This window comes from Pristiophorus japonicus, chromosome 9, assembly GCF_044704955.1.
Source record: "Pristiophorus japonicus isolate sPriJap1 chromosome 9, sPriJap1.hap1, whole genome shotgun sequence".
In the NCBI taxonomy this organism is placed as follows: domain Eukaryota; kingdom Metazoa; phylum Chordata; class Chondrichthyes; family Pristiophoridae; genus Pristiophorus; species Pristiophorus japonicus.
In genome coordinates, this window is record NC_091985.1 from 49,240,391 (window position 1) to 49,266,476 (window position 26,086).

A 26,086-nucleotide genomic window follows, 5' to 3' on the forward strand; every position below is an offset into this window, starting at 1 on the left:
GGTGATTCTCTGGCTACGATTAGATAGATAAAAAGGAACCAGGTGAATGCAGTCTCACCCAGCTGGACATAGGTGGAGAAGCATTGGAGGAGAAGCATTGGAGGAGGTTGGTGTGGTCAAATGTGTCAAAGGCTGCAGACAGGTCGAGAAGGATGAGGATGGACAGTTTACCTTTGCCACAGTCACATAGGATGTCATTTATGACTTTGATGAGAGCCGGTTCGGTACTGTGGCTGAGGGGACGGGATGCGGAGAAATCTAATTGGAGGAATTCAAACATGGAGATCGGGGAAAGATGGGCAAGGATTTGGGAGGTGACAACACCAAGGACTTTGGATTAGAAAGGGAGGTTGGAGATGGAGCGGTAGTTTACAAGAATAGAGGGGTCAAGGGTTGTTTGTTTGAGGAAAGGAGTGATGATGGCAGATTTGAAGGTGAGAAACTAGAGAAAGATGTGAGTTCAGGGCTAGGGCAGGAGAGAACCTTAGAGGAAGTTTGGCCTGGTGGGCATGGGGAAGGGAGGGAAGCAGCAGAGGCAGCTGATCAGATGGTCTCAATCTTAATGTGAAAGAAGTCTGAGCTTCTCGCTTGTTGGAGGTGAGAGTGGAGGGCCAATACATGTAGTTTTCCAACTGTCAATATCATTTGCTCTAAAATTACAAATTAAAAGTCCAGATGTTTCATTGCAAAAATAATATATCAATGGCACCCGCAGGTAACACGGCAACAATACCCACCTGCCTGTTGAAGGCCAATTGCAGGGAGACATATAGAATAATCCGAGGATCATCAGAATCCAAACTGTGGGCTCTACAATGATGGAACACAGAACTCTGATAAATTATGATGGTAAATTAAAAACATGACAACATAAAAATATATAAACTTAAAGGGGAAAAGAATAAATCAAACTGAGACTTTCATTTTTACAGGAGACCTGATTTAATGAATTAATAAAATCTAGAACAGCAACAATTTTAAAGTGATTTAACTAAAGTCTCTGGACAAAAATAAGAATGCATTTACATGTAGTATGGTGCTATGTTACTGTAAAATACCAAGGGCTAGAAATTCGGTTTTCAGCAAAAACGGTATTTTTACGCTAAAATTACTGTTTTCGCTTTGCTACCATTTTCAGGCCCGATGTTCAGCCTTTAATTTGCTCAGCGGTAAAAATTGGCATTGCACGAGGATTCGCGGTGCAAACCGCGAATTTCGGCAACTTTAGTCCGAGGCCGATAGCGCTGCGAGAAAGCCTTGGGAGGGGGGAAAAACAACAAAAAAAATTGCAAAAAATATTCAAAAACATTTACAAAACCCTTACCTACTAAAATCACTGAAAAAGAATTTAAAAATAAAAACTTTAACTTACCTTTTTTGTAGGTCTTCATACTTACCGCTGCTGACAAGTTTTTCCCTGTCGGTATTCTGTGCGCAGAGTACGGGTACAGAGAGCCAAATATCGATTGCAAGCCCTATTTCGGGTGTTGCACATTGGCGCTCCTCTCCACGGCGGTCCGTGGAAAGTGCCGCTGCAAAAGGTCACCGAACTTCCCGCCGACTGGGTTTTCAGAGTGAAATAGCGGCCAAAATCCAGTCGTAAAGTCAACGAATTTCTAGCCCCAAGCATTTTATTTGTGTTTTTAAATAGTCTGCCGACAATATGTTGTACTTAATGTTACATTAAAATCTGCTAACCAAATTGCTCCAAATATTCAAGTTACTGTCAATGTCTAATCTGTATGACTCATTCCCATTTACAAAACCAAGTATAGCAGGGTATATGTAAATGTCAACAAGTTGTAAATAGTATCTGAAACAAAAATGCATTTTTCCCCCAAAGTATAATATGTTGATGAAATACTGAGAACAAAGTTCTTCTAGAAAATTACAGAATCTATAAAAGGATCTTAATTTTTGAACTGTTGTATTTGGAAGCCAGATTTCACCTGCACTCATTTTGTACACAGAATTTTTTTTCATTAAGTATTCTTGCTCTCTCCACTGGAACACTACTGATGGGGCATTTCATTCAATGAATGAGGAAGGGAATTCCCCCACTGGCCTCAAAGGTAAATGCCTGCATTGAGTTGTACAGACCTGGAAGATCGGGGTTTGTTTTCTTTAGATCCCAGTCTACACTCAGCTAGCTGATTTGAATCAAGAGAACAGTAGAGCTAGAATAATTGATCATTACACTCTAGGCCCCTTCTCCTCCCTGCAGATAATTGATTTTCCTCAAAGTAATTTAAGCTTTCTTTTAATAAACTTTATTCTCATGGTGTGGATGACACTAGCAAGACCACATTTATTGTCCATCATCAGTTGCCCTGAGATGTTGTTGATGGGCCACCTTCTTGAATCACTGTAGTCTTGGTGATGATGATGCTTCCACTATGGCATTAGTTACATTGGCAATTCCAGGAGTTTTCTCCCTGTGATAAAGAAGGATCAATGACATATATAAAAGCCAGGTATGTGACTTGGTGTATCCAGAAGGTTGCTCCACTTGTTCTTATCGGTAGCGGTTGCGAGCTGGGAAGAGCTGCCGGAGTAATCTGGGTGAATTGCTGCGTTGCATCTTTTGGATAGTACATACTGAACCACAATGTGCTAGTGGTGGAGAGAGTGGATATTAAGTGCAGTGGCATCCTTGCAGGTTGTACATTTTGCTTTACAAACAAATTAACTGTCTGAATGATCAAAATCAGGTAAGAAATGAGTGTCTTCAACAGCCTGCATGTAGAATAGATCAGTTTGTCTGTTTTTTCTCTCTTAGATGACCAGTTTTCTCATCTCTGCCTTTTCAAATTTGATTTTGATATTTTCTGACTTCAGTGGTGGTTGATCTTGCATGTGGATTGTAGAAAAAATTAAGTTCCCAGGAATTGTTTGGTGGAACAACAACTTTTATTTATATAGTGCCTTTACCATAGTAAAACATTCCAAGCCACTTCACAGCAGTGTTCGAAGACAAAACAGATACATTTGACACCGAGCCACATAAGAAATTAGGGCAGATGACCAAAAGCTTGGTTAAAGAGGTAGGTTTTAAGGAACGTCTTACAGGAGGAAAGGGAGGTAGCGAGGCGGAGAGGTTTAGAGAGCGAGTTCCAGAGTTTAGGGACCAAGCAGCTGAAGGCACGGCGACCGATGGTTGAGCGATTATAATCAGGGATGCACAAGAGGGTAGAATTTGAGGTGAAGAAATCACAAGACACAGGGATCAAGTTTTTTTATGAGGCTTTATTAGCATTTTACTTACTCGAAGGCAATTAACCAGAGACAAATTGCCGCTCCGATTTATAGAACATGACTGGCATTATATTCCAGAAATGGTTTATTCTTTAAAAGTAATCACATTAATGAAATATGAAAAAAGATTTTTATGAAATTAAATTTGGGCTAGTATTTTGAGTAAACATCCTTGTGTTTAATTTTCTCTCGGGTCTATTGAATTATTGTCTATGCTTGTGTAATTCTGGAAAGAAACCATTGTAGTTTTTTTTTAAAGTATCTAATTAACATTGCAGTAATGTTGCAACTTCTTCATTATCTGATTATTAGAGCTCAACATATCTTAGTTAGCATAAACGTCATCAGCATAAACAGTTCAATCAAGCATTCCACAAGGGAAATTTCCCATCCAGATAGAATGCTAAGAAGCATGCACAGATGACAAAATCCCCATGGACATGAATAGAAACAAAGTTATGGAATGAGAGCTCAAGAGAGAGGGAAGAAGAGGTGGGAGGAAGGGAAAGAGACAGAGATAAGTACCGACGAAATGAGAGACAGAGAATATGAGAGGAAAAAATAAAGAGGGAGGAAAGAACAAAAGTGGGAATGAAGGGATGACAGACAGAAGGGATGATGGAAACAAAGGAACTGTGGAAAGTGGGATAAAGGGAAAGAGGGGGTAGGAATGAGAGCGAGAGGGGGTTAGAGTGAACAAGAGAAAGTAGAGAAAGTCATGAGAGATAAAGAGAGTGTGAACGAGGTCCAGAAGGAATGACAGACGGACAAGGGGAATGAAAGAGAGAAAGAATGAGAGGCAGGAATGCAAGAATAAGAGAAAAACAAGGAGGAATGAAAAAAAAGATCAGGAACAAATGAAGAGGAAAAAGGGAATAAACAGTAAGTATCAAAGAAGGAAGAAGAGATGAGATAGAAAATGAGGGCAGGTGAAGAAGGAATGAGACAAGGAGAGAAAGAATGTGTGGATGAGGGCAGGGACTGCGGGGAGGATGAGCAAACTGACCACAGCACGGTGGTACAGGGGGCCATTCAAATGGAGGGAGTATAAAGGAATGTTGTAGTGGTAGGGGACAGAATCATTAGGGGGATAGATAAGGTTCTCTGCAGCTGAGAGCATGAGTCCCGAAGGCTGTGTTGCCTACCCGGTGCCAGGGTTAAGGACATCTCCTCTGGGCTGCAGAGAAACTTGGGAGTGGGAGGGGGAAAATCCAGTTGCTATGGACCACGTAAGTACCAACGACATAGGTAGGACAAAGAAAGAGGTTCTGCTGAGGGAGTATGAGCAGCTAGGGGCTAAATTAAAAAGCAGAACCACAAAGGTAGTAATCTCTGGATTACTGCTTGAGCCATGAGCAAATTTGAATAGGGTAAATAAGGTTAAACACGTGGCGCAAAGACTGGTGTGGGAGAAATGGGTTTCGGTTCATGGGGCACTGGCACCAGTACTGGGGTAAAAGGGAGCTGTTCTGCTGGAATGGGCTTCACTTGAACCACGCTGGGATAGTGTCCTGGCGAATCGAATAACTAGGGCTGTAGAGAGGGCTTCAAACTAAAGAGTGGAGGGGAAGGTTCAGGTGAGCGGAAATTTAAAAAGTCAAGGAACAAGGAGAAGGCAATAGAGCAGGGTAGCAGTGGGGGAAATGATAACCAGAGTGTGATCGGAAGGGACAGAATGTATAAATATAAGAGTATATCAGAAAGTGGGGTCAAAGCAGGAGAAAAATGGTATAAAAACAAAATTAAAAGCTCTTTATCTGAATGCATGCAGCATTCATTACAAAATGGATGAGTTGATGGCACAAATAGATATAAATGGGTACGAACTGATAGCCATTTACAGAGACGTGGTTGCGAGGTGACCAAGGCTGGGAACTGAATATTCAGGGGTATTTGACAATTTGGAAGGATAGTCAGAAAGGAAAAGGAGGAGGGATAGTTTGGTTAATAAAGGATGAGATCAGTGCAGTAGTAAGAAATTATATTGGCTCAGAAGATCAAAATGTAGCATCAGTTTGGGTGGAGATAAGAAATAATAAGGGGAAGCAGTCACTGGTGGGTGTAGTCTATAGGCCCCTAACAGTAGCTACACTGCTGCACCGAGTATAAATCAAGAAATAATGCAGGCTTGTAAAAAAGGAACGGCAATAATCATGGGCAATTTTAATCTTCATATTGATTGGACAAATCAAATTATCCAAGTTAGCCTTGAGGAAGAGTTCATAGATTGTATTCCTAGAACAGTACGTTGCAGAACCAACCAAGGAGCAGGCTATCTTAGATCTGGTACTGCGTAATGAGACAGGATTAATAAATGATTTCCTAGTAAAGGATGCAAAAGCAAAATACTGCAGATGCTGGAATCTGGAATAAAAACAGAAAATGCTGGAAATCTCCATGTCAGGCAGCGTCATCAAACCGAAACGTTAACTCTGCTTTCTCTCCACAGATGCTGCCTGACCCGCTGAGATTTTCAGCATTTTCTGTTTTTATCCGAGTAAAGGATCCTCAAGGAAAGAGTGATCATAGCATGGTTAAATTTCAAATTCAGTTGGAGGGTGAGAAAGTTGGATCTCAAACCAGTGTCCCGATCTTAAATAAAGGAGATTACAAAGGTATGACGGCAGAGTTGGCTAAAGTGGACTGGGAAATAGATTAAAGTGTAAGATGGTTGATAAGCAGTGGCAGACACTCAAGGAGATCTTTCATAACTCTCAACAAAAATATATTCCAGTGAGAAGGAAAGATTTTAAGAGAAGGGAGAACCATCCATGGCTAACTAAGGAAGTAAAGGATGGTATCAAATTGAAAACAATGGCATACAAAGTGGCCAAGATTAGTGAGAGGCCAGAGGATTAGGAACTTTTAAAAACCAGTAAAGGACAACTAAAAAAATAATAAAGAGAGGGAAGATAGATTATGAAAGTAAACTTGCAAGAAATATAAAAACATATAAGAGTTTCTACAGGTATATAAAAAGGAAGAGAGTGGCTAAAGTAAACGTTGGTCCTTTAGAGGATGAGACTGGGGAATTAATAATGGAAAATAGGGAAATGGCAGAGACTTTGAACAAACATTTTGTATTGGTCTTCACGGTAGAAGGCACTAAAAGCATCACAATAATGGATAATCAAGGGGCTATAGGGAGGGTGGAATACAATCACTGTCACTAAAGAAAAAGTACTCGGTAAAATAATGGGACTAAAGATGGACAAGTGCCCTGGACCTGATGGCTTGTATCCTAGGGTCTTAAAAGAAGTGGCTGCAGAGATAGTGGATCCATTGGTTGTAATCTACTAAAATGTCCTGGATTCTGGGGAGGTGCCAGCGGATTGGAAAATTGCACATGCAACACCCTTATTTAAAAAAGGAGGCAGACAGAAAGCAGGAAACTATAGACCAGTTAGCCCAACATCTGTGGTTGGGAAAATGCTGGAGTCCATTATTAAGGAAGCAGTAGCAGGAAATTTGGAAAAGCCTAATACAGTCAAGCAGAGTGAGCACAGTTTTATGAAAGGGAAATCACGTTTGACAAATTTGCTGGAGTTCTTTGAGGATGTAACGAGCAGGATGGATAAGGGGGACCAGTGAATGTGGTGTATTTGGATTTCCAGAAGGCATTTGATAAGTTGCCACATAAAAGGTTACTGCACAAGATAAAGGTTCACGGGGTTGGGGGTAATATATTAGCATGGATGGAGGATTGGCTAACTAACAGAAAACAGAGAGTCGGGATAGATGGGTCATTTTCCAGTTGACACACGGTAACTAGTGGGATGCCACAGGGATCAGTGCTGGGGCCTCAACTATTTACAATCTATATTAATGATTTGGATGAAGGGACTGAGTGTAATGCAGCCAAGTTTGCTGATGATACAAAGATGGGTCAGAAAGCAAGTTGTGAGGAGGACACAAAAAATCTGCAGAGGGATATAGACAGACTAAGTGAGAGGGCAAAAAATTTGGCAGATGGAGTATAATGTGGGAAAATGTGAGGTTATCCACTTTGGCAGAAAAAATAAAAAAGCAAATTATTATTTAAATGGACAGAAATTACAAAATGCTGCAGTACAGAGGACATGGGGATCCCTTATACATGAAACACAAAAAGTTAATATATAGGTACAGCAAGTAATCAGGAAGGCAAATGGAATGTTGGCCTTTATTGCAAGGGGGGATAGAGTATAAAAAGAGAGAAGTCCTGCTACAACTGTACAGGGTATTGGTGAGGCCACACCTAGTACTGCGTACAGTTTTGATCTTATTTAAAGAAGGATATACTTGCATTGAAGGCTGTTCAGAGAAGGTTCACTAGGTTGATTCCTGAGATGAAGGGGTTGACTTATGAAGAAAGGTCAAGTAGGTTGGACCTATACTCATTGGAGTTTAGAAGAATGAGAGGTGATCTTACTGAAACATATAAGATACTGAGGGGGCTCAACAAGGTGGATGCAGAGAGGGTGTATCCCCTCATGGGGGAATCTAGAACTAGGGAGCATGGTTTCAGAATAAGGGGGGTCGCCCATTTAAAATGGAGATGAGCAGGAATTTCTTCTCAGAGGGTTGTAATCTGATACCTGAGCCAGCCAGGTCCACAGTACCCCAGGGCACTATTAATAAGAACATAGTACAGGAATAGGCCATTCAGCCCCTTGAGACTGTTCTGTCATTCAGTTACATCAGGCTCCATTTACCCGCCTTTGATCCATATTTTTTTATACATGTAATTAATAAAAAATCTGCCAATCTCAGTCTCAGAAATTTCAATCATCCCAGCATCCACAGCTTTTGGGGGAAAGAGTGTTCCAGATTTCTACCATATTTGTGCGAAAAACTGCTTCCTGATTTCACACTTGAATGGCAGAGCTCTAATTTTATGATTGTGCCTTGTTCTTGATTCCCACAAGTAGAAATAGCTTCTCTGTATCCACTCTATCGAATCCTTTTATCATGTTAAACATCTCAATTAGATCACCCCACAACCTTCTAAGCTTAAGATAATACAACCCAAGTCCCCATATTTGAATCCTTTAAGCACAGGTATAATTTGGTAAACATGCACTGTACCCCCTCCAAGGCCTTCTTTGCTGAAGTGCAGTGCCCAGAACGGAACATAATACTCCAGATGGGGGTCTGACCAAGGCTTTGAAGCATAACTTCCCCACTTTTGTATTCCAACCCTCTTGAGATAAAGGTCAGCATTTCATTTGCCTATTTGATTACCTTTTGTACCTGCACACTAGCTTTTCGTGATTTGTGTATCTGGACACCCAAATCCTTTTGTTCCTCCGTAGTTTCTAGTCTTTCAAAATATTCCAAATTTATCTTTCTTGGATCCAAAGTTGATTACCTCACAATTCCCCCCCATTGAACCCCATCTGCCACAGTTTTACCCACTCACTTAATCTGTCTTTGCCCCTTTGTAACTTCCTGCCCCATCTACATAACTTACTGTGCCTCCTAATGATTGACCAGTCAATCTAGTTCTCTAATGTAACCTTGAGCAGTAGGCCTATCACTGGAGCCTGGGAGTCTTCTCACTCAGCTCCAAACAAGCCTGAAAGTCAATGCTCTAAAGGTCAGGGTGGTTCTAGCTAGGTAGACAAGCTGTGGGAAGATCATCAGTAGCCTGTACAGGTAGGCTACATGATTTTAGCTCCAACGCACATTGGGGGATTTCTAAGCCTTGACTTTTGTCAATGTGTCGATGCACTCCAGAATCAGGAAAGTGGGGTGTGCCCTACACGGAGATCGTGGTGTCTGTAGGCTCTTAATTATGGTGACCTCTGGGGAGGCGTGATTGGCAGAGAGGGGATAGGGAAAACCAACTCCAGCGGTACCCTGCTCCTGACAAAATGCCTAGAACACGACCTGGTCATCACCAACACCTTGTTCTGCCAGAGGGATCGTGGCAACACCCTCACTCCAAGTATTGGCACCTGCTCGACTACGTCATCGAGACTCTGCCTATGACACGAATGTCCTCGACTCCATCCCGCAGCATGCTACCCGCCACCATCTCAGCAAAACTCCAGCCTTGCACGAGGTAGAAAAGGCCATCCATCAGCTCAAGAACAACAAGGCATCAGGAGCAGATGGAATTCCCCGCTGAGGCACTAAAGTATGGCGGAGAGGCACTATTGGCACGAATGCATGACCTCATCTCTCTCATCTGGAAGGAGGAGTGCATGCCTGGAGATCTGAGATGTCATAATCGTGACCATCTTTAAAAAAGGGGACAAGTCCGACTGCGGCAACTACAGAGGAATCTCCCTGTTCCACTGGGAAAGTCATCGCTAGAGTCCTCCTCAACCGTCCTTCCTGTGGCTAAAGAGCTCCTCCCATAGTCACAGTGCGGATTCCATCCACTACGGGGTACAACGGACATGATCTTTATGGCGCGGCAACTGCAAGAGAAATGCAGGGAACAACACCAGCCTTCTTTGACCTCACAAAGGCCTTTGACACTTAACTGCGATGGACTATGGAACGTCCTCCTCCATTTCGGCTGCACCCAAAAGCCTGCTCCACAACAACATGCAAGCCGTAATCTTGACCAATGGATCCACCACAGACCCAATCCACGTCTGGACCGGGGTCAAGCAGGGCTGCGTCATCGCGCCAACCCTCTTTTTCTCGATCTTCCTTAATGCAATGCTTCATCTCATGCTCAACAAGCTCCCCGCTGGAGTGGAACTAAACTATAGAACTAGTGGGAACCTGTTCAACCTCCGTTGCCTCCAGGCCGGATCCAAGACCATCCCATCCTCTGTAGATGGACGAGGCTTGCGTCTGCATACATTGAGGCTGAACGCCAAACCCTCGTCAACATCTTCACTAAGGCGCACGAAAACCTGGGCCTTACACTTATCATCCGTAAGACAAAGGTCCTCCGCCAACCTGACCCCTCCACACAGCACTGTCCCCCGGTCATCAAAATCCACGGCGCGGCCTTGGACAACATGGACCACTTTCCATATGTCGGGAGCCTAGTATCAGCAAGAGCAGACATCGACGACGAGGTCCAACACCGCCTCCAGTGCACCAGCGCAGCCTTCGGTCACCTGAGGAAGAGAGTGTTCGAAGACCAGGACCTCAAATCTGGCACGAAACTTATGGTCTACAGGGCTGTAGTGATACCCACCCTCCTGTATGGCTCAGAGACGTGAACCCTATACAGTAGTCACCTCAAATCACTGGAGAAATACCACCAACGCTGTCTCCGCAAGATCCTACATATCCCTTGGGAGGATAGACGCACCACCGTCAGTGTTCTCGATCAGGCCAACATCCTCAGCATCGAAGCACTGACCACACTCGACCAACTTCACTGTCCGCATGCTGGACACAAGACTCCCAAAGCAAGCACTCTACTCGGAACTTCTACATGGCAAACGAGCCCCAGGTGGACAGAGGAAATGTTTCAAGGACACCCTCAAAGCCTCCGTGATAAAGTGCAACATCCCCACCGACACCTGAGAATCCCTGGCCAAAGACCGCCCTAAATGGAGGAAGAGCATCCGGGAGGGCGCTGAGCACCTCAAGTCTCGTCGTCGAGAGCATGCAGAAAACAAGCGCAGGTAGCGGAAGGAGCGTGTGGCAAACCAGACTCCCCACCCACCCTTTCCTTCAATGACTGTCTGTCCCACCTGTGACAGAGACTGTAATTCCTGTACTGGACTGTACAGTCACCTGAGAACTCACTTTTAGAGTGGAAGCAAGTCTTCCTCGATTTCAAGGGACTGCCTATGATGATGATGATGATGATGAATTATGGTGATGGGTTTCCATTTATATTCGACACCAGACTGACCAAAAGTAAAAATAATTGATGTGGTATTGCCGGAAATTAAAATCCTATCTTGAAGATGTTGAATAGCCATCTTGCTGGCTTCTTCGAAAATGCTGACACAATTAAAATTCAGCAACAATTTACTGAATTGAGGAGAGCCACCCAAGCAACATTGTAAAGTGATTGCTGGCAACCAGAGAGTTTCACATTATCTCACTACATCCCAAGAACTCAATATGGACATGACTTCATCATCAGAAATCAAGTGGCTCAAGGATTATTTCCAGGCAAATTGCATATTTGGAAACAAACCAAACCACAATTCTCTTAAGTATGTACACAAGTTTACAGTTGTGGTAAATGGTTTACAATGGAAAAAGAAAGATACAAACTGGCATATTACAAATAAAATGTTCTTACACATGAACTATATAAGGGGGATTAGATGCCAAACAAATACTGAAGTTCAAAAGAATTCTTATGACAGATCAAAGATCATTGCCAATTTCTGCACAGTGTGTGGTGAACTGTAACATAAACTCTGTATTGATCAGATGTAAAATAGCTACAATTTTTAATCAAGTTTCATCCTGTGCCTCATGCAAATACTTTCTCAGTTAGAATTTTTTTCTGCACAAGCTAAATATATTGGTGTGCATGTATGTGAGATTGCCCCACCGCTAACCCCTGCAGATCTTCTCTCGTTTCTCCAGCTGCATTACAGCGCTTCCCCACCAAATAATCCAATACATTTTATTTGCAGGGGTTGGTTTTGCCAACTGCAGCTCCACTTAGAACATTTAATGGCCATGCCTCCTCCCTCCATTCATAGAGAGAATAACAGGGTTGCCACCTCCTCACTCCCCTTCAACTAGTTCCATTTAATACCGCCCCCACCCCACTGAAAGAGTTTACTGAGCTGGACAGGTAGCTCATTGGCCATGCCCCCGTCCCCCACTTCCGAGAGAGATTTCCCTCCTTGGCTTACTCCGCCCTCCCGCTCATTGTTTGCCAGCTTGCCTCTTCCCACCTGCCGACTCCAATCTCCATCTCACTTCCTCTGCCTCGCACTTCTTCCTTTCATTCCTTCCCCTCCTTCCCTTCTACCACCTTCCCTTCACCCCTCTTTCGCCTTGGTCCAATTATCTTCTAACCCTCTAACACTGCTTGACCTAAATACTGCACTTGGACTTGACTTCCCATGTGCAAAGTCATAGAAGGTCGACTGGCAGTCTAATATTAACAAACTGTCATGTATACCGTGTTAGTTCCTGCACAGCCTTAGTTTTAATAGTGGAACAACAAAGAATTATCAGTCCATATCCTATATTAATATGTCTTAAAATATCTATGAACTGCCACAATTATATGTAAACACAGCCTTATAGGGCAGTTATACTGTACATCAGCATTATGTCATAGTACTGCGAAAAGTGCTGCATAGTTACAGTTTATCTGTAATAAACTGAGAACAATTCACAGTAGTTCCTGGAGTGGTGATAAACCAGCTGGAAGATATAGGGCTCAATTTTCCCCAGTGATTTGTGCAGTTTTTTTGGCGTATGCCACTTTTTTTGGCGTAAGTTAAAAAATTAAAGTTTCCCCAAGGAATCTGCGCTCGTGTAACTTAGTTAGTTACCATTTTTTTAAGTTAGTTTTTTTGGGCGTCATAGGGGGCGTAACCTGATGTCTGCGCCAGTTTTTGTCAATTATGTAAGTTTGCCCAGAAAAAAATGCTCCTAGGTCGGCATATGTGACCACTCCTGAAAAACCTTCTGGTGAGTTAAGAAAAAGCAGTGCACATTGAAAAATCGGCTCAGAAAGACACCATTGTTTGTCAGCGAAGTATTGGAGGGAGTCAGGAACACTTAAATATGCATAATAAAGATTAAAGTTTTTTTACCTTATAACGCAGTAAATGGAAGTTTGATGGAATTCTGTAAGTTTTCATTTTTTTCAACTGACACGCCACCACCGAACGTCTGCAAACAGGGCTGGAGGGTCGGAGTGTCGGCCGGCAGAATCGGTCCTGTGCCTGAACACAGGGGCTCAAGGCTTGGCTGCAAAAGAAGCCTGGGAGGGTTTGGGTGGGGGGGGGGGGGGGGGGGGGGGGGGGGAAAGCTATGGAACGTATACGAAAAGCATCAGAAGCCTGCACTAACCATCAAATCAAGCCCGGGTGGGTGGGGGGCTGCGGAAGGCACACAGAACGCATCAAAAGCCTGCACTACGCATCAAATGTAGCCCAGGGGGTTGGGGAGGTGGGTGTTCCTGATCATTGCGCATGCTCAAAACTGGGTGTGGTCCATACAGAGCTTGTAGGGAGAGAGAACAAAGAACCTTGTCCTGCCTGGCTGCCGTTTTGAGCTTCTTGCAAAGGTACAATTTAATCATAGTGGCAATACTGACAATGCCACACCTTGTGCAAGCCTTTTGCATGATGGTGCTGCAGAGGAGACAATTGATTCGACGTCATCGCATGAGGAACCTCAGAACATGTAAGGCAGGAGACCTTACCCACGTCGGATATATCGAGACAGGCATTCGTACCTGCACCTTGTGATGCAGACTGTGTTAGAAGACTGCATTTCTGCAAAGAAGCTGTAACTGAGATCTGTGAGTTAATAAAAAGCAGACCTACAACCTAGCAGCATCAGGAGGACTGCTTTGTCAGTTGAAGTGAAGGTTACAGCTACACTTTCATTCTATGCATCAGGATCGTTCCAAGCTATAACTGGGGATGTGTGCACCATTTCTCAACATGCAACATATGTCTGCATTCGGCAGGTGACTGCTGCGCTATATGCCCGGGGGAATGACTACATAAAGTTCCCCATGACCGACCAGGGAATGCGTGATAGGGCTGTGCGCTTCTCCAGGATTGCGGGCTTCCCAAAGGTACAGGGCTACATTGATTGTACCCAGATCGCCTTGCGGGCACCTTTGGAGGATTCCGAAATGTACAGGATCAGAAAAGGCTTCCACTCCATTAATGTACAGCTCGTGTGTGACGACATGCATCGCATCATGTCAGTCAATGCATTCATCCTATACAAGAGCGTTATATCTGCCATGTTTCAGCAGCAGGCAGAAGGGCATTGCTCGCTACTGGGAAACAAAGGCTACGGCCTCACATCCTGGCTCATGACGCCCCTACGCTTAACCCGGACGGAGGCTGACTGGGAATGCAACATGTCGCGCATTGCGACGCGCAGCATAATTGAGAGGACCATTGACATCTTGAAACAGTGTTTGTGATGCCTGGACCATTCCGGAGGCTACTTGCAATACTCCCGAGATTGTCCGACAGTTCACTGTTGTGTGCTGCATGCTGCATAACTTAGCCATCATGAGCCAGCAGCAACTGGTAGTGGAACGGTAACGGGAAGACCCACCTGAGGTGAGATCAGCTGATGATAATGATGAGGAAGACGCAGGTGACGAGGAGGAGAATGAGGATGAGGAAGCCATGAAATTACCTGAACCCGGAGGAGGGCGGGCCATCGTGCCCCTTTAATGATTCCTCGATCCTTGCGCCAGCAGCTCATCTGTGAAAGCTTTGCAGTCTGAAGGCTCAGCGGCAACTATTCCACATGGACCATGTTTAATGTTTGGAGTTGTTCCGTAATGTTGTGGTGTGTTAATGGAAGAAATGATACTAGTTTATTTCAAAAAGTTATGTTAATAATGGAACAAATAATGGAAATGATTCAGTTATAATTTAAAATATATTTTATTCAAAAGTTTAACATTTGTTTGTACTTAACTTTAATAAATATATTCTTGTATCATACTTTAAAGTTTTCACTTAAGATCACTGACAAACTTTAAGATCACTTACAAACTTCATCACTAACTAACTTTTAAACTTGTAAATTTACATAGCTTACAAAAAACTTTTAATTTGAAAACAGTTACAACAGTAACAACAACAACAACAACACCAGCAAACAAAGGCTTCACCTATCTCTCCTCCATCTTATTCTAAGACCGCCCGCTGCGCTTGGTCTTGGTGACTCCACCCCTGCCCACAGGCGGAGGCGCAGCGTTTCTCGTTTGGTACCAAGCTTATTCTTTTGAACATCTCGGGCAATGTGCACTTCTTGATGGGGGGGGCAGCCGGTAATGTGGAAGGCCCGGCTTGGGCCTCTTCAGAGGCTGGTCTGGGGATTGGAGTAGGAGTGGCAGTTGATTCTGTCAATGGGCGCGGGGTCTGGGCATGTTCCCTTATTGCAGCAACTAACTCCAACATTCCGTCGCTCATGTGCCCTGTCAGTGTCTCAACTACCTCCAACATTCCCTTCCTCATATTCAGCAAAAGTGTGTCAACTACCTGCGACATTCCCTCCCTCATGTGCACCAACATTGTTTCTGCTGACTGAGATATTCCCTCCCTCATGTTCCCGGACAGTGTTCCCATTTCTCGTGAGAGTGTTGTTACTTCTCCCGACAGTCCCGATACCTCATCATTCACCCCACTGATGGTGTCCAGGAGTGATCGGGTAAGGTCAATGCTCTACGCACTCATTGCCATCACGTGAACCACATCTGTTAGATCCTGCACCTCAGGAGAGCACGGTCGAGCTTTCCTTCTCCTGCTCACCCTGGGTGTGGCTCGCAGCATCCCAGTGGGACCTGCAGCTTCGGACGGTGGGGTCCTGGGTGTGGCTCGCAGCATCCCAGTGGGACCCGCAGCTTCGGACGGTGGGGTCCTGGGTGTGCCTCGCTGGACCCCATTGGAATCCCCAGCCTCGGACGGTGGGAAACCATGGAATGTCCCACCAACACTCAAACCACTAGTCAGGGAAGGGGCTAGCAACTCAATGGGCGGCACTGCACCTCCTCCAATGTGAGTATAACAGTGGGGACTTCATCCATCCCCTCCCCTCTCCCCTACCCTCACCACCATGGTCTGGAAGGTGGGATTGGAAGATGCTCTCCTCTTCAGTCTCTTCCTCATCTGAATTTACTTCTACATCATCAGGATTGGCCTCAAGTTCTGCAAAATATAACAGAACAGATAAGTGGTTAGCAGAGGGGGCAGGGTGGGTGGCATGAGTCGGCTCACACAGCGCAGGCAGCAGGCTGATTTGAAGGACCATGATGAATGATAACACATTGCATCAACTGAAGCATAGCTGACGGAGACATCCCCATGGACCGAAGGATGGCTAGCCCGTGCAGTACTTAACATTTAGGAAAGCCAGACTGTGGAATTTGCAGGGCTTACCCTCTCCCTCGAGTGTGGGCCCAGCTTGTGCAGTGGTGGTTGCTTTTCTCCAGCAACCCTCTCTTCCAAGGGTGTCAGTGGGTGCAGATTTGCTGGACCTCCTCCTGTTCGAGTTCTTTCTCGTTTATTGTGTGCCATTTTCCTCTGCAAAGATGAAAATATAACTTTTTAGAGAGGATGTGTTTCTGCTGGGTGGGACATATACAGATGGTCACATTTGCAATTGCAATTTCATTGAAAAATGAAAATATTACTTACACTAACTACTTGACCAAGGCCCTGCCACTTCTTTTTGCATTGTTCTCCGGACCTCGGAGTGGTCACCATTGCACAGTTACCTTCTGCAAGTTGGTTTCAGCGTTTCTTCATTTCTTTGGGTGGAACTTTTTTGTGTCCTCTGCTGGTGTCCAGCTCCTGCCATCTGTTCTCAATCACTATAACTAGTGCCTCCACTTCTTCCGGTAAGAAATTCTTGGTCCTTGCGCCGCGTTGCACCTTGTATTGCAGCTCTGATTTTTCCAATGATAATTAAAGTTCTCACACACACAACTGGCTCTTTAAAAATGGCCGATTGTAGACCGGGAGCTGTACTGCACATGCATGGGAATCACGTCGAAAACTTCCTTTTTTTTTGCGCATGCACATAAGGGGCAGCATCGTTTTTTCGGCGCAGACATCTGGCTCCACCCCCCCAAGGCTACAGGACAGACTGAACAGCACCAATTTTTAAAAATAGAGCGGGGAAACTTGACACATTTATTTTTGGAGCAGTTGTGGCCTAGAAAAACGAGCATAACTCTGGCAATATGCCAAAAAATGGCTTTGGAAAAAATTGAGTCCTATAATCTTGTGCTGTGTTTGAATCTGTTCATGCAGCCCAACAGACTGTCTCTAAACTTATGTTTTAAATGACAGTAACTAGCAAACGCAATAGCTCGCACTTTTCTAGTTTCAGAAATGTTGCCAGTAGCTGGAGGCCAATAAGCAGAAATCTTCTTTGCCTTATTAGAGAAAACAATGCATCAAATCCACAGCTACAGTATAACTGCTGTTGGTTCTAACTGTTAGTATCAATGAACATTGATGTAAACTTAGTTCTAATCAGTGAACTGCCAGCAATGCGCTATTTGAATTCTCAAATCTAGTTTACTCTGAAGTAAAATCAAACATACATCCTTACCTTCGGAGAGCTTTCAATGCTTTCTCGTGGAGCTTATCCCGGGTGCTCCTTAGTGTAGCTGCACAATAATGACACAGGGGTTAGCATGATTCATCAAATTCAAAATGAAAGAAAATTCTGTGAACTGTGGCAATGCCCTACTTAGCTAAAAATACATTTTCTCTTCTTTTATCGTGTCCTATTTCAACTCAATGACATGGTCATTGTGTAAAGGCAAATTTATTATTTTAGCACATGATAAAATGGGCAGTGTGAATACTGCACTTACAGACAATGCCCCATGATTCTTGAGGAGAAAATCAGCAGGAGCGCCTGCTCCTGATCATTTTCCAGCAACCCCTCCTGAAGTGTACAGCTGTGGGACATTGGGTGAGGATAGGTTTGGCCAAAGTACTACTCATTATCTCTGCTCATGTGAATATTGGCCACTTTGACAAGGTACCAGTGGAGAGGAGGGGTGCAGAGAAATGTGAAAGGGAATTACTTTTTATATGACACAGATGAACTAACTATTTTTTCTCTTGGCGAGTCCCCCAACTAGATTCAAATTAGTTAACAAAGAAGGTGGCAGTGAATTAAATTTCCTTCCCATTAAAAATAAGCTGTTCATCTGCAATCTGGTCTTCTTTTACTCTATGAATGCAGTGCAAATTCCATAAATAAATGGATAGGCCATTATTCAAATAGAGAAACTTTTTTGCCCATTTGCAGCAGCCATACTAAACAATTTAAGTTTCCCAACCCACACTACACATAATACATCATAGATCAGTTCCTAAGAGAAAGGCAACACCATTAGAGACTGGGTAAATGCAATAAGGAAAATGCAAACACAAAATAATGAGAGAATGAAATCTAGAAATCGTGGATCATGGGGTTGGCATGATCGGGATTCAGTGGGGGAAGGAGTGGTCAGCTGGAGGATCTGCAGGGGGTCACGGATCGGGAGGGAGTTGGATGATCGGCAGATGGTTGGAGGATCGGGAGACGGGGTCAACCGGTGATCAGAGGGATCGGGGATCGGCAGGGCGGCACTGGGGATTGGCATGGGCTAGGTTGGGGAAATGGAAGGGGAGTCGACAGAATCAGGGCTGGCCACTGGAAGGATTGTGGCTGATCTCAGGATCATTGGTGAGGTGGGGGGTGACGGGGAGGCCTCATAGTGATCGGAGGCCTCGTGGTGAGGTCACCAGTCATGGGGGGGGGGGGGGGCAGTGGGTTAGGCAGAGAGCCTTGCTCCAGGAGGTTGGTATAAAGCCACTTATCTCCTTGATGCAGCAGTCCCTGCCTCGGTGTAACTGCCGGGTTTCACGAATTGTGTGAAACCCGCCCACATGCAGTTAAATTCAAAATAGAGTTGAAAAAAAGAGGCTTCCAGCCTTATTACAATATTTAAATTAAAGTACCGTTCCCTGGGAATTAGTTGGTTGCTCACCCCCATCAAAACCATAAGCGGGCAGTTTCGAGTCAGGATTAGGTCGTGATCCCATTTTTAACTATTTTACTGGAAAATTCTGGCTATGATGTCAGGATGGTCCTTTCATTTGAGAACAGCAAGGAGATAGTTCCTCGTGCCTTTCACAAGATCTGAAGATAATAGTATCCAGTACACATAACAAGGAGTTTCAGTATCATGGCCTCCTGGGTTACGTTATCGTATGTTTAGATATTTGACAGTAAAGGTAAACTCCTGATCATAAGGGATGCAAGATATGCTTATGGGAGTAACTGGAGATGCTAAACACAAGGGGGTATATGTAAGGCAGACCCAACCTTTGTAACAGGGACACTGCAACCGAGACCCACACGCATGTACTTTCCAGTATGGGTCATTAGACAGTGCTGAGGAGCAGAAATCTGATTGATTTATAATTCCCCTTAACTAATCCAGGTATGCTATGAACTGTAGCTCCCATACTACTCTTCCCAGCTGAGAACCCCAGCTCCCAATACTACTCTTCACAGCTCCCATACTACTATTCTCAGCTGAGATAAATTAACTCAACACAGCCTGGGAATCAAAATGAGCACTGTTCATCTATAAAGCCAGTAGGGGAGGACCTGGCTGGTTTGATATAATAAAAGCAGGAATGAATGCAGTGCTTAAACAAGTGCTGTCCTTTTGGCTGCAGCTGTTTATCACTATTCTTAATGCAAGAGTGTGGGAATTCGGCATTGGCTCTTTGGGAGAAGTTATGAGGCAGCAATGCTGGAAACTAAATAGTTTTGTGACTTGATGACAAGCAACTATTTTTATTTACCGCTATAATCTGTAAGCTTATTTCAAAGTTACTCAATAATATATTATAGCTGAAAGGACAGTAGACTGAACAGAGTAATATTATATTAATTAGATTAAATCCACTTTAATCATAAAGCAATATTTTGATAAACTGGGAGCTGCATTAAAGCCTACAATAAACGGATAGTTCAACAAAGCTTTAGAATTTTTTTGATTTGCTTATCATAAGCTATAAAAAGGCTATACTAACCAAATCCCCTCTCCTCTCCCCCATAGCACAGAAAACATTACAGCAATAATGAACTTGTAAACATGTGTTGGTGCAGCACAGATGCTGAGTAATACAGAGGGCTGAGGGATGCAGATACAAACCCAATTTTATTTCGATGGTGCCAAGTGGAAGCTACAGTGTTGTCCACAAAGGGAGGGAGGAAAGAAAGAAAAAATAACTTGCGTTTATGTCGTGCCTTTCACGACTCAGGACGCCTCAAAGCGAGTCACTGTCAATTATGCACTTTTTGAAGTGTAGTCACTGTTGTAATGCAGGTACGCAGCAGACAATTTGCACACAACACGCTCCCACCAGTAGCAATGTGATAATGACCAGATATTCTCTGTTTGCGACATTGGTTGAGGGACAAATATTGGCCAGGAAGAGAGATATGACAAGGTGCTCCCTGCCTCCTTCAACTGCCAAATACAGGGGGCATTGGTGCCAGTTTGAGAGCAGCTATGGGCTAGCCCTCTTAGCTATGAGCTCTCAGGATATGTGATAAATAAACAAAAATGGGAGAAAAAAGAAAACTTACTCCAAAAATAACTGCATTGGAAAAAAAGAGCATTTTTGTTTACTTAGAAGCTGACATCCAATTGAGCACTTGCCCTTGACCACATCAAAACAAGGACTGCTTTGCTACTAATACCTACAGAAGCATTCTCTTTCATGTGCTGTTGTATTTATACCGCCTTGTTTGTCACCTTACCATCTGTAGCTTGGAGACTGTAGACCAACCCTAGGCCCAGATAGCCCTTGGCAAGAAATTCACCAGCTTCTTCCCCCATGGTTATTACAATCATGCAAAATCGCTCTCCTTCTAGCTGTAAACAAACAGAATATACTCATCACAAAAATAGGTGATACGTTACACAGTTCATCTAGTGCTGGAAAGTTACAATTCTTTTTAAGATTCTATTCTTGCAGTTAAGGCACGATGCCATGAAGAGCGAGTCAGGTGCTATGGCATGAAGAGCGAGTCATAAGCTGAATTAAAGGAACAAAAATGTAGAAGGGGCAAAGTCTTTAAATTGCTGAGAAGTTGGCTAATGTAGATGCTGTGGCAAAAAGAGACTTGTTTGTAACTGTAGTTTATGGCTCCTCTCTGTGCTAGGTTACTTAGCTTTGAAGAAAGATGGCTCAAAATGGCTTCTGCAACTGCATTCTGGGAAGTTTGCTTATATTCTTCTGGCACTGCCTGAAGCTCATCAGCAAAAAGCCAGTGAAGCCAATATTGTTGATTACCTGCAGGCATACGCCATTGAGAAAACAATCAACTAAATGATGGAAACAATTGATATGTTTCACCAAGCTATTAAGTAACGCCACAATCTAAACAGATGGTTACCGCCAGCAACAGCTGTGCATTGTTCAAAGGACCCTCAACTGACTGGTTTATCTGATTGACCTTTCATGAACTGGTTTAAAGCTACTGTGTTATTTGAATTGACTTTGGCAGCTGGCTGTAACTGCTGCTACTGTACACAACTACCTCCGAATAAACCCATTTGCTAGTTTAGTCTGGTATAAAGTGATGTGGCTGATGTTACTCATTCTCTGAGTTGACGAGGCTGAACGGTAGAAATATAATATGTAGAAACAATAAACAAATCTACTGTTGAGCTGGAACACACTATCCCAGGTTACCTTGTGCTCAGAATCACTCTGTCGACACAGAGTTAGCGTGCTTGTCTATGTGAGCTATCTATTGTGCTGGGTCGGGAAAAATGCCCGAAGAGAGAGCTAAGAGTAACAGAAGCTAACAATTTAAATATGACTGCAAATACAGAATTCATTTGTACTAAAATGCAGTTAATTCTGGATAAAAATGAAAATAGAGGGAGAAAATTAAGAACGTTAGAAATAGGACCAGGAGTAGGCCATATGGCCCCTCGAGCCTGCTCCGCCATTCAATAAGATCATGGCTGATCTGATCATGGACTCAGCTCCACTTCCCTGCCCATAACCCCTTATCCCCTTATCGTTTAAGAATCTGTCTATTTCTGTCTTAAATTTATTCAATGTCCCAGCTTCCACAGCTCTCAGAGAATCTGTGGAATGCGCTAACTCAGAGAGAAGAAATTTACAATCCTCTGAGAAGAAATTTCTCCTCATCTCTGTTTTAAATGGGCAGCCCCTTATTCTAAGATCATGCCTTCTAGTTCTAGTCTCCCCCATCAGCGGAAACATCCTCTCTGCATTCACCTTGTCAAGTCCTCTCATAATCTTATATGTTTCAATAAGATCACCTCTCATTCTTCTGAATTCCAATGAGTACAGGCCCAACCGACTCAACCTTTCCTCATAAGTCAACCCCCTCATCCCCGGAATCAGCCAAGTGAACCTTCTCTGAACTGCCTCCAAAGCAAGTATATCCTTTCATAAATATGGAAACCAAAACTGCACGCAGTATTCCAGGTGTGGCCTCACCAATACCTTAAAAAGCTGTAGCAAGACTTCCCTGCTTTTATACTCCATCCCTTTTGCAATAAAGGCCAAGATACCATTGTCCTTTCTGATCACTTGCTGTACCTGCATACTATCCTTTTGTGTTTCATGCACAAGTACCACCAGGTCTCGCTGTACTGCAGCACTTTGCAATCTTTCTCCATTTAAATAATAACTTGCTCTTTGATTTTTTTCTGCCAAAGTGCATGACCTCACACTTTCCAACATTATACTCCATCTGCCAAATTTTTGCCCACTCACCTAGCCTGTCTATGTCCTTTTGCAGATTTTTTGTGTCTTCCTCACACATTGCTTTTCCTCCCATCTTTGTATCGTCAGCAAAATTGGCTACGTTACACTCAGTCCCTTCTTCCAAGTCGTTAATATAGATTGTAAATAGTTGGGGTCCCAGCACTGATCCCTGCGGCACCCCAAAATTGCATTATTGATTGGGACAAAAACATCAAAATGCCCAGTTAGAACTGGTAGCAGGCCAGCACCAGTAGCTTCCAAGGACTTTTGCTGCATTTCACTGTTCTATTAAAATATGAATTCACATTAAATAAATTGTGGTTTGAATGTAAAGTGTCGATTTATGACATCAATCACTTGCACCTGCTACTCATTATTAATTCAAATATCAGCTTCTTTTTTATCCACCATCTCATCGTGCTGTGGATTCGTCAGTATTAAATTTATTTTGTTCTCCCTTTTCCTTGTTCAAAACTAAGCCCGGTTTAATGGCAAAAATCCTTCTTTTTATTCTCCCATCAGTACTCCCGGTCTCCTTAGGTTGCATACAACCTGCGACCAGGAGAGCAGGAAGGTGGACAACCTGCCCTGGGTATCTGTAAGTCATGCATTTTCGATGTATGGGGTGCTTGCATTTTTGTCTACATATGTAGCTCACTCACTTTGTGACATGCATCTATTCCCCAGCTCCAAAAAGTACATATCCAGGAAGCTGCAGATTGCCTCAGTTTCCATAGAAATCCTTGGTACCAGAGCAGATGCAATAAATCTACAAAACATATCACTCACTGTATCGCACTCTAGGGAGCCTGGAGACATTTAATGGGGTGCTTTAACACATATATTTTTTGATTTTATTCAAAAACCCTCCTCGAGGTACTGAAAACACAAACTGGAAAGCCTGATTGATCTTAAATCCAAATCCAAATTCCCCCTCCTGAAAATGCTGACTCCCCACCAGTACTTTGCCCAAGAGTTAATCCTTCATTTATTAGCCTAGATGGTGAGCATCACCAGGCTACTCAACCAAAGGGTCATCACAGCTGACCCTGATCCTGACCCCACTAATGGCCGCTTTAAAGCAGTATTCACTGGATAACTATCTAAAGAAGAAATTCCAGATAATGCAGAATAGTTTGTGTAGAGTGCTTGAAATCATATCATTCAGGTGAAATGAAACTGCCCTACATGGGATGGTTTATACCTGAGGTTTTACGTTTCAGTCGCAATGCAGTCAACTTGGGATTCCCAAGCAAGGATTTCCTGTAAAAATACACGATGCAGCATTGCAGTGACAAGGATGCTTTTCAGTACATTCACTGCAAGAGAGAATCTGCTGCTGTATCAATGTTGTCTCACCGTGTCTCAAATGCTGCAGCTCGACTGTAAACGAAGACTCAGCAATAAAAGCATTAGATGCTGGAAATGTGTGTCAGGGTGAACAGCAGCTGAGAGTGCAAGATAGGTTAATGTTTCAGGTGGAACCCTTCATCAGAACTGACACAGTCAGGCTGAATGCATTCTTTTATAAAATCGAAGGAGAGGGGAGAACAGAAAGAGATCAAAGGTTAAAATATGTTAACTAATTAAAAATTGACTTTTACCTCATGTTCTCTTCCCCCTCTCTCCTTTGCTTAGAATCAATCCTAATAAATGGGTCTCTTCACCTTGACTACACCAACTCTGATGTCAGGCCTTGCCCAAAATATTGGCCTATTTTTCTCTTTCAGACACTAAACAACCTGCTGTGTACTTTGCGTATTTGCTGGTTTTATCTCTGGCTTTCAGCATTTACAGTTTTACATTGTGCTGACTGGGTGAGAACTGCGGCAAGAAAATAATAACCGCAAGTACAGAGCTCCTCGTTCGCTTTTGCCGTTTTAGTGGCGCCAAGATGATTTGATGCAAATGAATCAATAAAAAGGAACATTGGAAACTGTTTTTTTTCTAAAAAAAGAAAATCAATATTTTTAAGTGTAAAAGTAGGGGGAAAAACCTACAATTATTCTGGCGCATTCAGACTGTCTGCTCTCTGAGCAAGACACAGGGTGTGATGACATCACTGATGATATGAAGCCCGATTGTTCCATGAAGAAAAATGAGGTCTTCGAAGCCAAAGCAGCTGCAGTCCTCACCTCCCGCATAATAATGAATGCCAAACTGTAGTTCAGTAATCAAATTTGCAACATTTATTACCACTTCTCTTCCATCTTAGACGTTATTAAAACAGCTATTTTATTCTGGTAATTAATCTCCTTTAATCTGCCAGCAGTTTCTAGAAGCACTTTTAAACAAAACCCTCGATTAAGGGGTGTTTATTTATATATAACACTGAAAAGAAAGCACAAGCTGCTTTCCTCATGGGGAAAACGGCAAAATGGTTTCTGAAGAAGGAGCTTCCAAGAACAAAGAATGGGTAATGGGCAAACCCACGTTGGCAGTGTGTATCTGCAACACCAAAGTTCTGATTGGTCCCCTTGGATGACAAGACCAGGTTATTGATGGGTCTCCTTGCCAGGCTCCACACAGAGCTCACAGTGTTAACATTACTGCTTTCAGATGACAAGGCTCACCCTCCCACGAGAGGGCCTTCTTCCCCCCCCTGCCCAGCAAGTTCCTGACCTTCTTCCCCCACCCCACCTCCCCACCCGTGTTCCTGACCTCCTTTGCGCAACCCCCACTCCCCCCACCACGTTCCTGACCTCCACCATCCCTTGCCCCCCCCACACCCCCACACGTTCCTGACTTTCTCCATCGCCACCCCCCCCCTTCTCCCCCGGGCGTTCCTGACTTTCTCCCCACTCCTGCCACCCCCCCCACCCCCCCCCCCCCCCCCGCCCCAGGTTCAGCCTGTGAATGGGTTCTGGAGTTCTGGAGTTTGTGTTGGGCTACAGGAAATCTAGGTGCATGCGCGGTTGGAGCGACCGGTGCACGTGCACAGCGACAGTGCAGAGGATGGGGGAGGGGGAGGGGGCAGGACGGTCTTTACACTCAAATTTGTTTGTGCAAATAATCACTCCAGGTTTTGTATTGAACAGAAGATAAGCTGGTTGCACGGGTTCCCTGGAGTGCTGCGCGGCCGCTCACAGGGAACACTGCACAGAATACGCTCAGTTGTAAAAATTTATTTATTTATTGTCTATCCCAGTTGCCCTTGAGAGTGTTCCTGAACTGCCCTTTTGAGCCGCTGCAGTCTCGGTTGGGGGGGGGTGCGCGGGGAGTAGGAGAACATGGTGCAGGTATAAAGGGAGTGGGGGGTGGAAAAACATGATTTAGGCCTAACAAAGGGCGGGAGAATGTGATCTATCATCCCATCTGCATCACATTCTTGCTCTCAACTCCCCCTCCTTTAGACCTGGCTCATGCTCTTTCCCCCTCCCCACGGTGCTCCCCCTCAACAAGTTCCTGACATT

The 26,086-nt window shown here is 43.9% G+C and overlaps 1 protein-coding gene across 3 annotated transcripts in view; it reads right to left on the minus strand.

Moving 5' to 3' along the window:
- The window catches only part of LOC139273041 (tetratricopeptide repeat protein 7A-like), a 491,323-nt gene that overhangs the window by 224,675 nt on the left and 240,562 nt on the right, over positions 1-26,086 (minus strand). For all 3 annotated transcript variants that reach the window (XM_070889337.1, XM_070889338.1, XM_070889339.1), the window contains 3 exons: positions 20,683-20,797; positions 17,458-17,515; positions 738-810 (listed from right to left, as the gene is read on the minus strand). In XM_070889337.1, coding sequence (XP_070745438.1) covers positions 738-810; positions 17,458-17,515; positions 20,683-20,797 — 246 coding nt within the window. The remainder of the gene's footprint in view (positions 1-737; positions 811-17,457; positions 17,516-20,682; positions 20,798-26,086) is intronic.